The sequence below is a fragment of the Papio anubis genome, chromosome 7 (assembly GCF_008728515.1).
Source record: "Papio anubis isolate 15944 chromosome 7, Panubis1.0, whole genome shotgun sequence".
Taxonomy (NCBI): Eukaryota; Metazoa; Chordata; class Mammalia; order Primates; family Cercopithecidae; genus Papio; species Papio anubis.
Window position 1 is genome coordinate 13,299,398 of NC_044982.1, and position 17,751 is coordinate 13,317,148.

The window sequence follows — 17,751 nt, forward strand, 5'->3', positions numbered from 1 at the left end:
CTTATAGTACAGAGCCTGCACAAAGCTCAATTTTTTTAAAATGAAAGTCTAGAAAGGTAATCTGGAATCCAGGGCTGGTTGGCCTATTAGTTTGACCAAAATCTAGAGTGGCAATTAAAAGTAACATTACATCTTGTAGACCAGTGTCAAGACTGGAGATTTTTGTATCTCCTCTTAGCCTGGGTTCTTTCCAAAACGTAGAGTCTCGTGTAAGGACTTGCAAGCAAATAGTTTATTTTGGGAAGTTCTCCCAGAGAATAGGAGTGGGTAACTGATTAGTGAAATGGAAAGAGAGCAAGCCAATACAAGCAGGTGTTCTGAACTGATCACTGCTGTGGTCAGTCAGGCATAATCCTACTGGAACTCACTGATAAGCCACGTGGAATGTACTTCAGGATTGTCTTCCAGAGGGAAGAAAGAGGGGACAATGGCCGGGTGCGGTGGCTCAAGCCTGTAATCCCAGCACTTTGGGAAGCCGAGACCATCCTGGCTAACACGGTGAAACCCCGTCTCTACTTACAAAAAAAAAAAAAAACTAGCCGGGCGAGGTGGTGGGCGCCTGTAGTCCCAGCTACTCGGGAGGCTGAGGCAGGAGAATGGCGTAAACCCGGGAGACGGAGCTTGCGGTGAGCCAAGATCCGGCTACTGCACTCCAGCCTGGGCGACAGAGCGAGACTGTCTCAAAAAAAAAAAAAAAGCAAGAGGGGACATTTACCTACCAGCCTCCATCTCTCCACTGGAAAAGTGTTTCCAATAGGGTGTTCACTCCCTTGCATCTCATGGTTTGCATATGGACAGGTGCCTAGCAGATTCCCAGAGGTGCCGACTCCAAGGGTCAGAATTTTCACAGCAGACAATGAAAGATACAAAGGTACAGCTGAGGCAGGGTGCTGTAACTGGGCTGCTCTGGTGAAAGGCAGAGTGGTTGTGCAGTGGGCACAAGAGTTGCTTAATTTAGTCTGCTTCTTGCATCGCTCATATCAGTTCGTGTGCTCCATCATCACCGAAGCTTCAAGATGGTGGCTACCCACACCTCTTCAAAAGACTCAATCAGGGAAGAGGATGGGATTAGCCACAGTCCAGCTGCTACAGCTGGCTGGAAGTTTCATCTGATATTTTCATGATAACTCATCCAAATTCAATCAGGGAAGCTGAGCAACTCTGACTTACAGGATAAGGGAATTATTCTAGGAATTGGACCTTAAACAATTGAAGGAGAAGCTGGGGAAGTAAGTCCAAAAGGGAGAATAGGATTCAGAGGAGTTACCAGCCAGTCAACCTGAGAAGCCAAGCGCATCCAGCCACCAAAGTGGGACTGCAAAGGGCAAGCTCATGGAGAATGGCTATTGTGTCTGGATCTGCAGCCATGTATCTGGGGACGGGCACAGGGCCAGTGTTGGTCAGCAAGGCTGCAGTTGGAAGAGCTGGATGCAGAGCAGAGGAAAAACTAGTGTCCCCTGGCACCTCTGCAACTAGCAGTCACCACATCACAGTGACTTTTAGAGAGTAATGGGCACTGCCTCTTGTCTACCTTCCAGATTTCACACATTTCTCTTGGCCAACTGTGACTTGGAACCATATAGGGATGGAGATGGTGGGGAAACAATTATCATAATGTCCTTCTTCCCTCACCCAAACTAGATTGTTGTCATTCTTTGCCACTACTTCAGCAGGCCTAGGCAGCCTACCAGGTGTGATCCAGACCTTCATCCCAGAGGTATTTGAGCTCTTAGTTTCTTTGCCAGTAGTTGCTACAATCACTAGGTCTCTGTCATCCCTCAGCAAAGAAGCACCAGAAGATGCCGCAGTGAATCCCCTGGGTTCTGAATGAACTGCTATTGTATTGCCACAGACATTGCACCTCGTCCAACACAGTATCCACTTGTACAAGTGTACCTTCAGGACCTGCCAGTGCAGATAGCCAGGTCTTATAATTCTTTGGGTGTCTACACTCTTTCCTCCCAGAACAGGGACTGTATTTTCCCAATCAGACTGCTGGGAACGTGATCCTCATTATTGGTTTGGAGGTAGTGAGAGAAGGCAGGAACTGATCTTAAAGAGAACAAGCATTATCTTTTCAGGGACCTGCAGGGTCTCCAGATGAAGGAGGCTGCTGCTTTCTAGTAAGGAGTTGGGGGAGCTGCTTCTCCTAGCTCAGAAAATTCAGGTAAATCTTGGGGTTTAATATTCTCAGCTAAGCCACCCAAATATCCCCATTCCAGGTTTCTGTGTCCCAAGTGTTCCTATCAGGACCCAGATTTTATCATAGAATACCCGTCGAGGCTTTCTTTCATATCTCCTTAGTAGTTCTGATATCCTTAAAATTAAGTCTTGAGCCTGAATTTTGGCATTCTGCCCTGCAGCTGCAAGAAATAGGGTCTTTTCAAACACTGACCTGGAAGTCTTCAGACTTTGAAGAATGCCTAGATTTAAGGGTTGGCTAACCTGAGCCTGTCATTCTTTGTTCATGGCCTGTAAAGCTGTTAATCCAGCCAGTATCTAGGCCTTATAATCACTGATGTTTCCATTCCATTCAAGTGCCACCATGATTGGTGATCTGATACTTTACCTTCCACATAAACCTCATTTTAATCTGCTCCTGGTGTTGTCATGCTACTTATGTACAGGGGTTATCACCATGCCACCTACCAGGAGGAATGGGAGGGGGAAACCTTTTGCCCTTCGGTCAATGAGTAAGGGAGATCTAGAATCTCATTCAAGAACCTTGTTTTCTAGGGCCATCTCTGTTACTAGCTATCTTTGCTGGGTGTCTCCTCCCATTCCTCACAATCCCTGCTGAAAGCACATCCCAAATCAAAGGCTTACATGCAGGTCACTTATTCAGTAAGTATCCCATGAACCATGAATAGGAGTGAGGGGGAGCACTACAGCAGTGGGCCGTTGAGCTGGTCACCACTGCAGACACCTGAGTTTAGACTCTTCTTCAGAATTGTCCTCCTGAGAAATAGTAGAGAGGAGTGTTCATCCAACCAGCTCAGAGTCACAGCATCTAAGGACCGACAGTGCAGAACACTGAGGTGCAGGTTAACTTGTCATCTCACCCTTATATCTGACACAGTTTTTTGCTTTGGATTAGGAATTCTTGGTTGCCTTTTAAGAATAGATTTGTAGGTATGATGTGATGATAGTGCTGTTTTAGAAAACTTAAACCTTTCAATAGTGTGCTCTGTATGCATTGGAGTCCTGGGTAGAGGGAGACAGTAGGAAACTTTTCAGTAATTGGTATGTGAGATGCTAAGGATTTGAACAAAGGTGGTGATCTAGTGGGAATGGAAGAGAGGCTAATTGAAGGATGTTCTGAAGGACGAATCTGTAGGACACATTGACAGGTTAGACGTTGAGGTCAAAGGAGGCCAGAAAGGCAGAGTAGAAATTTAAGATTTCTAGGGTATTGGGTAGACACATTGCTCCCCAATTTCCAGCATAATCCTCAGAACTTCAGATTCTTTCAGCTGACATGAGAAAATAAGACTCACAGGATGTAGGGTTTTTTTTGTTTGTTTTTGAGACAGAGAGTCTCGTTCTGTCGCCCAGGCTGGAGTGCAGTGGTGCAGTCTCGGCTCACTGCAACCTCTGCCTCCCAGGTTCAAGCGATTCTCCTGCCTTAGCTTCCTGAGGTCATGAGTAGCATTTTTAGTAGAGACGGGGTTTCACCATGTTGGTCAGGCTGGTCTCAAACTCCTGACCTCATGATCCACCTGCCTCGGCCTCCCAAAGTGCTGGGATTACAGGCGTGAGCCACTGCACTCGCTCACAGGATGTAGTTTTTGTTTTGTTTTGTTTTGTTTTTTTGAGACAGGGTCTCACTCTGTCATTCAAGCTGGAGTGCAGTGCCATCTCTTGGCTCCCTGCCACCTCTACCCTCCAGGCTCAAGGGAGCCTCCCACCTCAGCCTCCTGAGTAGCTGGGACTACAGGCATGCACCACTACACCCACCTAATTTTTGTATTTTTTGTAGAGACAGGGTTTCATCATATTGCCCAGGCTGGTCTCGAACTTCTGAGCCCAAACGATCCACCCATCTTGGCCTCCCATGGTGCTGGGATTTCAGGTGTGAGCCATCGCACCCAGACAGGATGTATTTTAATCTGGCACAGGCTAAGTGAGGGTCGAGAATTAGTGATGCAGCTGCCTGAATTTAAAACCTATGGTCTTTCACTTCCTGCCACACTCACTTCCTTTATTTCTTAATTTCTTTTCCCAGGATTCTGAATCAGTCATATACTGGTTAGTAAGAAAGAATTGAAGCAACTTTTCTCTCAAACTTGTTTGTACTTCAAGTCTTATTTCTAACTCTGGTGCCTCTGAAGAGTCACCATGCCAAGTCTAAGGCCGGCCCTCCTCTAAACTTACGATCTTGTTTTATGTTGCATGGCAAGCTGTAATCTCCCTGTTCCTTTTTCCCTTCCCCATTGCCTGTTTCCTCCTTCCTCTTTCCACCCCAACCTCAATATGAATCTGGAAGCCATTTATACATTTCCTGATGGACATGAGCCAGTGGAAAGGTTTCCCACTGGTATTGGTGAAACAAGTAGGGTGGCATTGTAGGAATAATAAGTAAGGGGGAAACAAAGATCCTGACAGTGTATTCAGGAGAACTGTCAACATTGAGGCTTTTTTTTAGTTACCAGAGGAACAAGAAGAAGAGAAACAAAAATTGATAATAAAAACAGAAAGTGATCCTATGTAACATGCAGCAATACAGTCATTTTGTGTTACTGAATTTCAGATTGATTTGTTAGCTCTTTATGTCTCAGCCTTCAGCCTTGGTCATTCATTCATATTAGTTATGTGACTCAATTTTTTGAGGGAAGGTATTTTTGCTCACATTAAGGATTAGAAAGAAAATATCCTAGTAAAAGAGAATAGAGGAAAGGATTAAATAAGTAGGCGATGGATCTGTATAAGCAAAAGAAATTGTAAGAAGTTGACTTTGTACTACCTGCCAACCTCCCAACAGCATCATTGAAAATCTGAGTGGAATATATTGGTGCCTTTTATCCATTAAATGCCTTGGCTGCAGGTGGAATTTTTCCGTTACCAGGAAATTGTTAATAAAAGCTTCCTTTTTTTTTGTTTTGAGACAGAGTCTCGCTCTGTTGCCCAGGCTGGAGTGCAATGGTGCGATTTTGGCTCACTACAACCTCTGCCTCCTGGATTCAAGGGATTCTCCTGCCTCAGCCTCCCGAGTAGCTGTGACTACAGACACATGCCACCACACCCAGCTAATTTTTGTATTTTTAGTAGAGACTGGGTTTCGCCATGTTGGCCAGGTTTGTCTCAAACTCCTGACCTCAGGTAATCTACCTGCCTCAGCCTCTTAAAGTATGGGATTACAGATGCCCACCACCACGCTTGGCTGTTAATAAAAGCTTTTGGCCAGGCACAGTGGCTCACGCCTGTAATCCCAGCACTTTGGGAGGCTGAGGCGGGTGGATCACCTGAGGTCAGGAGTTCAAGACCAGCCTAGCCAACATGGCAAAATCCTGTCTCTACTGAAAATACAAAAATTAGCTGGGTGTGGTGGCGGGCGCCTGTAATCCCAGCTACTCAGGAGACTGAGGCAGTAGAATTGCTTGAACCCGGATAGCTGAGGTTACAGTGAACTGAGATCACACCACTGCACTCCAGTCTGGCAATAAGAGTGAAACTCCATCTCAAAAAATAAAAAAAGTTTTTGAGTTGATCTAAAAATATCTAACTGGTTTATTAGTCAACCATTGCTGTGTAAGAAACAACCTGAGAACCTCAGTGGTATATCACAACGAACATTTATTTCTCATAAGTTTCTGGGTTAGGTGGGGCATTTCTGCTTCAGTTTGCAGCAACTGGGACCTCTCTCATTGCCACCGTGAGTCAGCAGGGGTGGCTGTGTTCCCAGGGCTGCTCATTCTCCTCCTGGGACCAATAAACTAGTCACAGTGCGCTCTTCACATGGTAGGAGGTAAGGCCAGCCCTGTTCCCAGAAGAGGAAAAGGGCTCTAGACAGAGCCATACTATTCAAAGCACGTCTACAGTGAGTGAGCTAGGTACAGAAATTAACAAGCATTTAGAAACTTTAAACAATTGCCACAATATTCAAGAGGTGTTTTTGCTGAATAAAGTACTAGTCCAGGACACATTGGAAATTTAAAAAGAAATAAAAAACTGTAGCATGACTCGCGATAGTTTGCAAAGTGCCGAGAGAGAATACATGACATTCTGCTCACTAGAACTGACTCCCTGTACTGCCCATGAGTAAGCATTGTGATCTGCACGTGTGTCATGGGTTTGTGTTAGGATCACTTTTTCACCAAGAGTCTGATCATCTTTGAGTGTGCTGATGGTTTTGGACCTACAGGACTTGTCCATTACCAAGGATATGGCACCATGTAAAGCTTCCCAGCACCCGCTTGTTGACCTTTCCCTGCCAGCATCCCTTCTGCCTTGCTGGTATATTTACATTTTCATTCCAATATTGATAACCTTGACAAAGTCTTATTATCATTAATTGAAATCCTTTACCATCAGATTAAAACATTAGTTTTGTTTGACATTACCAACATTCCAGTTGTTTACCTGTCTTCCTTTTACATTTTTGAGTTAATATCACCATGTTTGGTGTATTTATAAGGTACTTTCTGCTCGTGAGAGAAGTAGTTCTAAATAAGTTCTAATGAGCAGTGATTAGTAAAAGTCCTAAGTTAGGGCTGGGTGCAGTGGCTTACGCCTGTAATCCTAGCACTTTGGGAGGCCGAGGCGGGCGGATCACCTGAGGTCAAGAGTTCAAAACCAGCCTGGCTAGCATGGTGAAACCCCGTCTCTACTAAAATACAAAATATTAGCTGGGCATGATGGTGGGTGCCTGTAATCCCAGCTACTCGGGAGACTGAGACGGGAGAATCACTTGAACCCAGGAGATGATGGTTGCAGCGAGCCAAGATCGCGCTACTGCACTCCAGCCTCGGCGGCTGTGCAAAGCTCTGTCTCAAAAAAAAAAAAAAAACCTAAGTTAAAGGCATAAAAAGCAGGAAGACGGGGGACCTTTTGGGAGGGGAAGGAAGGATATATTTTGGTAGGACTTGGCTTCTTCCTAGATGTGTAACCTTGAATAACTTATTTAATCTTCGTGAGCCTTAGTTTTCTCATCATAAAATGGGGATGATAATGGTAATAATAATCTCCTTTGAGAAGAAATACTAAAATTAAATATTCTAAAGCAAGCAATTAGCACAGAGCCTAATTGTTTTCAAGAGTGTTAGTTACTGTTATTTGCTTTTAGTTATCTACTAGGTGCCAGACACTATAGAATCAGATAAGATGGGGCCTTTACTGAAAAGGGGCTTAGTCTGGTGGAAGAGTCAGACAAATATATATAAGAAAGATATAGTAGTATGAGAGTTTTGTGCTGTTATAGACAAACACAGGGTACCAGAGAAACTTTTAGGTAGGAGGAACACCTGACCTAAGACTTTGAGGAGCAGTATCAAAGTAGGCTCTTAAAAGAGGCAGCATCTAAGCTGAGACTTAAAGATGCAGAGAAGTTAAGAAAAAGAGTTAGGGGCGTTTCAGAAAAGTGGAACAACACACGCAAAAGCCTGGAGGTGCAAGCGTTTGGTGGGCTTCTGGGGAATGGGAAGGGACGAAGTATGACTGGGGTGTAGAGTCTGCTCAGGGATGGGCTGGGGAGTAGGCAGGTGCCAGATTATCAAGGGAGATGTAGCTTGGACTTTTTCTTGAAATCATTTGTAGCATGAAGCTATTGAATAATTCATTAAAGAGGCATATATAATTTACATTTTAAAAGATCATTTTGGCAACAGTACAGAGAGCAGATTAGAAGGGGAAAGACTGGAGGTGGAAATTTTTTTAAAGGCCATTTCAATAATGCAGGGGAAAAGTATCAGGTTCTGAAAAGGAGGTGGTGAAAATTCAGTGGAGATTCTGTGGAGGGGTTGGATTGAAAAGAAGAATGAACAGCATCTGGTGACAGATTGGTTATGGGCCTCCAGAGATGGACCCCATGATAGCACTCAGACCTCTGGCTTTGGTGACTGAAGAGGACCAGATTTCCCAGAGGAAATGAATTGACTTTGGCATTTAAGATGTTTGTGGACAATCCATGTGAAAGTCAGGTGTGACTGGGAGTCAGCTCAGGCTTGGAGCTATCAACTGGGAAGTCAGGGATATAATGAGGTGAAGGCCGTGGGGCAGGTGATATCACCAGGCAGTGAAAAGAGCTGGGTATTCAGGGTACTCGGCTTAGGTACTCCAGACGGTTTGAACAAATGTGGAGTGTCAAGAGTATGGTCTGATTTAAATCCCATAACAACCCTTTGAGGTAGGAAACAATCTCAGCTTTGCAGATGAGAACATTTCAGACTCTTGAGAGTTAAGTGATTTGCCTAAAGTGATTTTGCTACTGAGTGGCAGAGCTAGGATTTTGAGTCCAATCTGTCTGATTTTAAAGCCCATTTTTTTTCCTACTGTATCCTGCTTCTTTGTAGACCTCAGCAGTTTAAATATTTGTGATCATGTTATCTATCATTCTTTTTCTTCACCTCTGCCAGTATCCTGGTTTAGTAGGATTGTGATACATCATTTTAAATAACCAGCTTTTCTCTCATTTCCCCTGCTTTACTCCCAAACACATCTATAAGATTGCCTTTCCTATCAGATTGACTCATCCCACTCAATTCTATTCCAATACCCGCTTTAAAACAACAGGCCAACAGAGGTCCTCCACTGGCTACTGAATGAGATCTGTCCTCCTCAGCTCGGCATTCAAGGCTCAAAGGCTCATCATAAAATGATGACTGTTGAAAACTTTCCCATATTTCCTGCTTCTCATCAGCACATCTTCATGCCTTTGGGTGTCATCTATATGTGGATATAAATGTGGTGGTCTCATTGTGTTCCTTATAGGGATATTCTTTTAGTGCTTAGAATAAATATATCTTTTACTTGCTCTGTTACCATCTTTATAAAAACCGGTTTTGTCTTTGTGATGAAATCAGCTTGGATGTCTTCTGACTTTAGTTCCCTTTCCAGCATCAGGGTTCTTTACACTCTATCCGTAATGTGACGAGCCAGCCTCTGACACTTTCTAGAGGGTTCCTTTTTTTGATGGGAGAAGAGGATGGAAATTCTAATTGTTAGAAATTTCTTATCATTGAACCAAAATCTCCCTGCTTTTAACATCTGTCTGTTTCCTGGGAACAACGGATAAATCAGTTATTTCTCCTCTGCCTCATGAAGAGGCATTTAAAGACAGCTCTTATGTCTCTCCTCAGGATTCTCTTACATAACTCAAATAATCTCTTGCTTGGAGCTTTTCTCCTGTGATAAGTTGCAAACTCTCTACTATTCCCTCGCCCTCCTGAGACTCTTGCAGTTTGGTCAGTGCTCATCTAAACTGACCCACGGGGCCCAGAACAACACAGCACTCCGCAGAAAGCAGCTACATTAGTCCTTTGATTACAGCTGGATGCTTGTACCTGAAAAGCCTGAGATAGATTCAGATCTATAACACCCATGTCACATTTTGCATTCATTCAGTTAAAAAAAACCCAGATATTTTATATAGTTCTAGTTAAGCCAACCATCATCTGCTGTGCAATCGATTTCTTAAATGTAGAACTAATTCTCCTAGTTATATTTCAACTTCATTTTGATCAGTCTTTTTAGGCAATTATGATTCTGCTATGCAGTGTGGTTTTAACTGTGTTTCCAAGTTTGGGGTTATCTGAAGATTTTGAAACATACTTTCCACATCATTATCCAAGGTTTTTGTTTGTTTGTTTTTGAGACAGGGTCTCACTCTGTCACCCAGGCTGGAGTGCAGTGGTGTGATCTCAGCTCACTGCAACCTCCACTTCCTGGGTTCAAGCAATTCTCCTGCCTCAGCCTCCTGAGTAGCTGGGATTACAGGTATGTGCCACCATACCCAGCTGATTTTTGTATTTTTAGTAGAGATGGGTTTTTACCATGTTGGCCAAGCTGATCTCAAACTCCTGACCTCAGGTGATCCACCCGCCTCAGCGTCCCAAAGTGCTGGGATTACAGGCGCGAGCCACTGCACCTGACCCAAAGTTCTTGATAAACATGGCAAAAACCAACTTCCCACTCCATGCATCAAGTTAATCAGTGCTATTTATGAATGGTTCTGTTAACCACTGCCCTGTCATCCCATCCCCTGTCTCTTCATCTTATCTGCAAAGATCTCATTTGTACATTCAACGCGTTTTTATTTAGCACAAGTGCTAGGAATACATTGAAGATAGCAGTCCCTATCTTGTGGTGCTTACAGTTTAGCAGCATCATGAAATATTTTCTAAATGCTTTGTGGAAATCAAGTTATACAGTTATCTATGATATTTCTTCTCATCTGGTACCATATCAGAAAAGGGAATGAGGGATTACTTTTTGTAGACTCTGTATTGCTACTCATTATCTTCTGTCACTTCAAAGTGGGATTTACTCCCTTTATCTTTACACCTTTCATGGTTTCACAAATAGCTTTGAACTTTAGAAGTCTCTGGAGTTCACTTATGCCCTTTCTGTGTATCCATATTTTTGGTGGTGTTTGTTTAATTTAATTTAATTTAATTTTGAGACAGAGTCTTACTTTGTCTCCCAGGCTGGAGTGTAGTGGCACGATTTCGGCTCACTGCAACCTCCACCTCTCGAGTTCAAGCGATTCTCCTGCCTCAGCCTCCCTAGTAGCTGGGATTACAGGATGCCTAACTAATTTTTGTATCTTTAATAGAGACTGGGTTTCACCATGTTGGCCAGACTGATCTTGAACTCCTGACCTTAGGTGATCTGCCTGCCTTGGCCTCCCAGAGTGCTCAGATTACAAGCGTGAGCCAGTGCGCCCGGCCTGGTGGTGGTGTTTAAACGCCTGTTTTTGTTTGTTTGTTTGTTTGTTTTCACATTATCAGGATTGTTTTTTGTTTTATAGTAAGCTTAATGAAAAATTTCTGTTCAACTTTAGGCATTTTCACTCCCATAATCTTTGTCACTCAGATTTTTACTTATATTTTATCTTTATGTTTTGAAATGATCTTTCCTGAGGAGGAGAGTTGAGTCTCCTTAGGTTTTCTTTTCTTCCTTGAATTCTTGAAATGCCATAGTTGCTTTCTCCAGGATCCTGGTCCTTTTCACTTCCTTTTTCAGGTTTGCCAGAACTAAACTCAGATGTATTTTGTCTGTTTTCTGAAGGATTAAACTGTCAACAATGCAAGGTGCTATGTTTTCATACAAAGAGTGGATGTCTGCATAGCCGGCAGCCCACCTACCTTATTCTGAGGTGTGCGTTCTCTCATCAGTCAGGTGTCATCCACATCCTTCCTCTAGCCAGTTTCCACCACTGCAGCCTTTTTGCCTACTCTTCTTTCCCCTTTGGTCCAATGTCTTCCTCTATACTGTCTTACTCACATTGTTGGATTTGCACATAGATGTTTATTATCTTGAACTTGGGACGATTCTCTGCCTTTTTCTCTAGATCCGTCTCTGTAAGGCAGCAGATTTTCTATAGATGCCATAGTCTATTGTTAACCCATCCCACCAAGTTTTGGTGATTTTCATGAGATTTTATTTATCTCCTTGAGTTCTTTTTTGCTGTTGTGACTTTTAAATATAGTGCCTAGCACACTAATGTTCAATAAGTAATATTTATGATTAATCTCAAGAAGTATTTGCCTTCTCTTTTAGGCTGTGAGGATATCATTGCTGAGAGCATCTCATTAGATACCTTAATTGCCATCCTCAAGTGGAGTTCTCATCCATATGGCTCTAAATGGGTGCACCGACAAGCTTTACATTTCCTCTGTGAGGAATTTTCCCAGGTCATGACTTCGGATGTTTTTTATGAACTCAGCAAAGACCATCTGCTTACTGCTATCCAGTCTGACTACCTACAGGTAATCATTTAAACACCTCTCAAACTCATTGTCATTCATATGTGCACCAAAAAAATCCATCTATGCTCTATTACTCTTCCATGTAGGGTAGGGCAGGGGAAGAGAAACAGGCTGTGATCAAACCACACAGGAACTGCCCCCTTCATAGTTGTACAACAAAAGCCTTCTGTCTCACTAGCTCTTCATTACCCTGCTGCCATGACTCAACACTGAACAAGCCCAGGTCCCAGCCAGATGCACCAAAGAGAGATTGGGGCAGTAGGCAAGGTCAGAAGCACATCCCAACAGTGATTTTCTTGACTTCTACTAATGTAGCTTGTGTATGGTGGTTTCTTACTTTTGGTGGAGCATCCCATACTTAGACTGTAGACAGTAGCTTCAGCAGCACAAAGTAAAAATAGTGTTCACTTTCTGATCTGCTCAGATGGTTATCAAAACTCAGCGCATGTATTCTTCCAAAGCATGGTAATGTTTTCAACTACTTGTTTTTAAGCAGAAGTAGTTTTTAGCAGATTCTTGTGTTCTTGACTTAAATGTCAATTTAATTTGGAAATTTAAATTAATAATAGATTTTATATATTACAGAAAATACTTGCAGGCAAAGTATATTCAAGCTTAATTTTTTTCCATTGGCTGTATGAATTTTATGCTAAAAACTGTACAACTGTTTTAATGCTATTAAAGACATAAACCCATTGAGCCACTTCCTGTTTCTTTGTATTTGTACTAGAAAAATGATAAAATGCTACCGTTTTAGTCAGAAATGCAGTGGAGAGTTAAATAATACACTCAGCATCTGTGCTTTTCCTTTGTTGCTTTGATTGCAGTACAGATGTCATACTTGGGCTTGATTTATGGAGAATCTTTGTTCATTAACCTCGTCTCATTGTCCTGATCAAAACTGGATGCTTTATGTTTGTGTTAGAAGTTGTTAGTTTTCGGCCGGGCGCGGTGGCTCAAGCCTGTAATCCCAGCACTTTGGGAGGCCGAGGCGGGTGGATCACGAGGTCAGGAGATCGAGACTATCCTGGCTAACATGGTGAAACCCCGTCTCTACTAAAAATACAAAAAACTAGCCGGGCGTGGTGGCGGGCGCCTGTAGTCTCAGCTACTTGGGAGGCTGAGGCGGGAGAATGGCGTGAACCCGGGAGGCGGAGCTTGCAGTGAGCCGAGATCACGCCACTGCACTCCAGCCTGGGAGACACAGCGAGACTCCGTCTCAAAAAAAAAAAAAAAAAGAAGTTAGTTTTCTTAGATTATTGCTTTAGGAGCTTTGCATTCCTTCTTAGAAAGTATTTAAAAAAAAAAAATGGAGAGCAGCCTAGATTTGCTCTAAGATTTTAAATAAAATACAAAGAAATGAGGGATACATTGCCATTTCACAGATTGTGCTTCACCAACCAGTAAAATACCTTGTAGAGATTTTAGTTTCTTTTGCAAAAACAAGTTGACTGACTTGTTTTTCCTGTCCCTCCAGGAGTTAGTAGTTACTCTGCCTATACCCTATACTTATACTTTCATTTACTTATCTGTGTTTTCTTCCAAAAGAGAATTTAAGGCAGCTTTATAGAAACCACATAGTAAGATAAAATAAATTTAAAATAGGAAGTGGGTTGCTTGAGCCCAGGAGTGTGAGACCAGCCTCGGCAGCAGGTAGGACCCCATCTCTACAAAAAATTTTTTAAAAATTAGCCACTTGGGAGGCTGAGTTGGGTGGATCACAAGGTCAGGAGATCGAGAGCATCCTGGCTAACAAGGTGAAACCGCATCTCTACTAAAAATACAAAAACCAGACATTGTGGCAGGTGCCTGTAGTCCCAGGTACCCAGGAGACTGAGACAGGAGAATAGCGTGAACCCAGGAGGCGGTGCTTGCATTGAGCCAAGATCACGCCACTGCACTCCAGCCTGGGCAACAGCACGAGACTCCATCTCAAAAAAAAAAAAAGAAATTAACTGGGTGTGGTGGCACACACCTGTAGTCCCAGCTGCTCAGGAGGCTGAGATGGGGAGAATCCCTTGAGCCCAGGAGGTTGAGGCTGCAGAGACCCATGATGGCACTGTTGCACTCCAGCCTGGGCAATAGAGTGCAACTCCATCTCAAAAGGAAAAATTTAAATGAAAAAATAAAATAGGAAGGGAGCAGATTACAGAAAAAGAAGATAGAAATGAAATTTAAAAATTAGTTGGAGCCAAGAGTGAGGTTACTGGATAAAATATATGTAATACAGTCTTGTGTATTTCCTGTCGATGGACCACAGATTTAACACTAAAACTTCAGCCAATGGAAAGAGTGAAACATGGTAAGTTGCGTGCTGTATTTCCCACTTACGAAAAGTCCTTAATGAAATTAACCACTTATCTAATTTCACTAAAATAAATATAAACCATTTTTTATTACAGGCAAGTGAACAAGATATCCTTAAATATCTGATTAAATGGGGAGAGCATCAGTTGATGAAAAGAATAGCAGATAGAGGTAAGCTCAGAAAATTAGCTTGCGCTAGTTACCTTGTGTAAATTTTTGGTGGTTCTTACATTCCCAGCTTACAGAAATGCATGCCGCACATCAGTCTTGAAAACTGACACTGTTGCCTGGTGAAAATGGAAGTTTTTACCGTCGGCAAAATTCTTTAGTGGACAGGGTATAGTTTATTAAAATAAATATATCAGGCTGGGCGTGGTGGCTCAAGCCTGTGATCCCAGCACTTTGGGAGGCCGAGACGGGCAGATCACAAGGTCAGGAGATCGAGACCATCCTGGCTAACATAGTGAAACCCCGTCTCTACTAAAAATACAAAAAATTAGCCGGGCGTGGTGGCGGGCGCCTGTAGTCCCAGCTACTTGGGAGGCTGAGGCAGGAGAATGGCGTAAACCCGGGAGGCGGAGCTTGCAGTGAGCTGAGATCCGGCCACTGCACTCCAGCCTGGGCGACAGAGCAAGACTCCGTCTCAAAATAAATAAATAAATAAATAAATAAATAAATAAATAAATAAAATATATCAGAAAGTCTTATTTTGCAGCTTTAAAAGGATACTTTTTATTATTATGTTCTTAGGTGCTTAATAAAACATGTTGACTGATTCATGGAAGTATTAGAATGAAAAATTTAATATAATTTCATATAATGACTAAAGTGTTACAAAAGCATAATGATGAAAATGTGGAATTAGTGTTGATGGTTACACAACAATAAGAGTATAGTAAGAACCACTGAATGGTACGCTTTAAAATGTTTTAAATAAATTTTGTGTTATGTGAATTTTAACCTCAATTTAAAAATGTGAGTACAGGCTGACCTGAGGTCAGGAGTCTGAGACTAGCCTGGCCAACATGGCAGAATCCCACCTGTACTAAAAATACAAAAATTAGTGGGAAGTGGTGGCACATGCCTGTACTCCCAGCTAGTCGAAGACTGAGGCGTGAGAATCACTTGAACCTGGGAGGCAGAGGTTGCAGTGAGCTGAGATTGCACTACTGCACTCCACATGGGTAACAGAGCAAGACTCAAAAAAAAAAAAAAAACAGTACAAATGAAAAAACATTCATTGTTTATTTTTAAATGTTGTAGAAAGTAGGCCGGGCGCGGTGGCTCATGCCTGTAATCCCAGCACTTTGGGAGACTGAGGCAGGCAGATCACGAGGTCAGGAGATCGAGACCACAGTGAAACCCTGTCTCTACTAAAAATACAAAAACTTAGCTGGGCGCGGTGGCGGGCGCCTGTAGTCCCAGCTACTCTGGAGGCTGAGGCAGGAGAATGGTGTGAACCCGCGAGGCGGAGCTTGCAGGGAGCCGAGATCGCGCCACTGCACTCCAGCCTGGGTGACAGAGCGAGACTCCGTCTCAAAAAAAAAAAAAAAAAAAAGTAGGCCAGGCGCAGTGGCTCACGCCTGTCATCCCAGCACTTTGGGAGGCCGAGGCGGGTGGATCACCTGAGGTTGGAAGTTCGAGACCAGCCTGACCGACATAGAGAAACCCCGTCTCTACTAAAAGTAAAAAAAATTAGCCAGGCGTGGTGGTGCATGCCTATAATCCCTGCTACCTGGGAAGCTGAGGCAGGAGAATCACTTGAACCCGTGGGGCGGAGGTTATGGTGAGCCGAGATTGCGCCATTGCACTCCAGCCTGAGCAACGAGCAAAATTTTGTCTCAAAAAAAGAGAAATGTTGTGGAAGGTAAAAGAGAAACAAATAATACTTCTGAATGACCTCCCAGTGGGGTCACTGCAGAAGAGAAGGAAGCATCATGTGTCGGAGGCTGGGCTTTCAACTTTGGAAATTTATGATTCTACAGCAGTCTTTTGTTTGTGTCTAGGGTTAGCCCACCCACCTGTTCTTCCCTCAAACATCATTGTGTTCCTTTATGTACTGAACCTAAATTTAAAATTTTTAATTAGAAAAATTAAATACAGATTTCCCTTTTCTGTCACCTTTCGATAGCTTTATTTAGATATAATTTACATATCTTAAAAGTTCACTGGTTTAAAGTGTTCAAGTCAGTGGATTTTAGTACATTTATAGAGTTGTTTTGTCACATTTTTAAATATAAAAAATGTTGTGCTAAACCTGCCTTTAAGCCTTTTTATGGTGTTTCTTTAATATGCTACTATCCAAGCTCTAGGGAACAAAAGCAGTCCTTCTATTTTATTTCTCCAATTCTTTTCTGTGGCTGGCAAAAACCTTTAGCAATTCTCAGATTTGATTTTTTTTTTATTTTTATTTTTAAAATTGTATTTCAGAGAGCAGCAAAGTTATGAATTTTTTTTTTTGGAGACGGAGTCTTGCTCTGTCTCCCAGGCTGGAGTACAGTGGTGCAATCTTGGCTCACTGCAACCTCTGCCTCCCAGGTTCAAGCTATTCTCCTGCCTCAGCCTCTTGAGTAGCTGGGATTATAGGCACATGCCATCACGCACGGCTAATTTTCCTTATTTTTAGTAGAGACAGAGTTTTGCCATGTTGGCCAGGCTGTTCTCAAACTCCTGACCTCAGATGATCCACCATGCCCAGCAAGTTATGAATTTTTTTAAATATGAAAACCATTACAATTGATTTAGAAAGAATTTTAAATGCCAGTATACAATTAGTTCTCATTCGTGGCTTTTATATTTGTCAACTTACCTAGTCACTAAAATTTATTTGTAACCCCAAAATCAATACTGGTGGTACTTTCATGGTCATTCCTGGACATGCATGAAGTAGCAAAAAGCTTCATCTCCCAACAAGCACATTCCCAGCTGAGTTCTAACAAGACAGAGGCACTCTGCCTTCTTGTTTCAGATGTTACCAAGTGCCACGTTTTACATTTTTGTGTTTTCGTGATCTCACTGTTTAAGATGGCCCCCAGGTGTAGTATGAAGTGCTGTCTAGTGTTCCTGAGAACAAGAAGGCTGTGGTGTGCCTTACAGAGACAATACATGGGTTAGATGAGCTTCATTCAGGCGTGAGTTACAGTGCTGTTGGTCATGAGGTTAGTGTTAATGAATCAGCCACATACATTAAATAGTCTTTAAACAGAAACACATAAAACAAGGTTCTGCCTTAATCATTTGACAAAAATGTTGTGCCCAGAGGCTCACAGGAACCTAACTCTGTGTTTTCCCTATGAACAAGAGCTCAGTATTCACTGATTCATTGTTTGTGTTGACTTTATAACTACTCGAGATAACAAGAACCGATTGTATATAACTCTGTGTAAATGTTATAGCCCATAAGCTTGTTCATTGATGTAAAGTTGGTGGTGATGAAATTTCATTTATTTGGGGCAGATAACAAGCATCCTTAAGGGTTAAAATTTTCCTTAGAAAAATAGTTTCTAGGCAAGGCATGGTG

General features: G+C 42.6%; 1 protein-coding gene across 3 annotated transcripts in view; it reads left to right on the forward strand.

Annotated features, from left to right (window-relative positions):
• The window catches only part of BTBD7 (BTB domain containing 7), a 105,936-nt gene that overhangs the window by 65,471 nt on the left and 22,714 nt on the right, over positions 1-17,751 (forward strand). For all 3 annotated transcript variants that reach the window (XM_009212158.4, XM_017961489.3, XM_017961491.3), the window contains 2 exons: positions 11,716-11,924; positions 14,327-14,402. In XM_009212158.4, the coding sequence (XP_009210422.3) occupies positions 11,716-11,924; positions 14,327-14,402 (285 nt within the window). The remainder of the gene's footprint in view (positions 1-11,715; positions 11,925-14,326; positions 14,403-17,751) is intronic.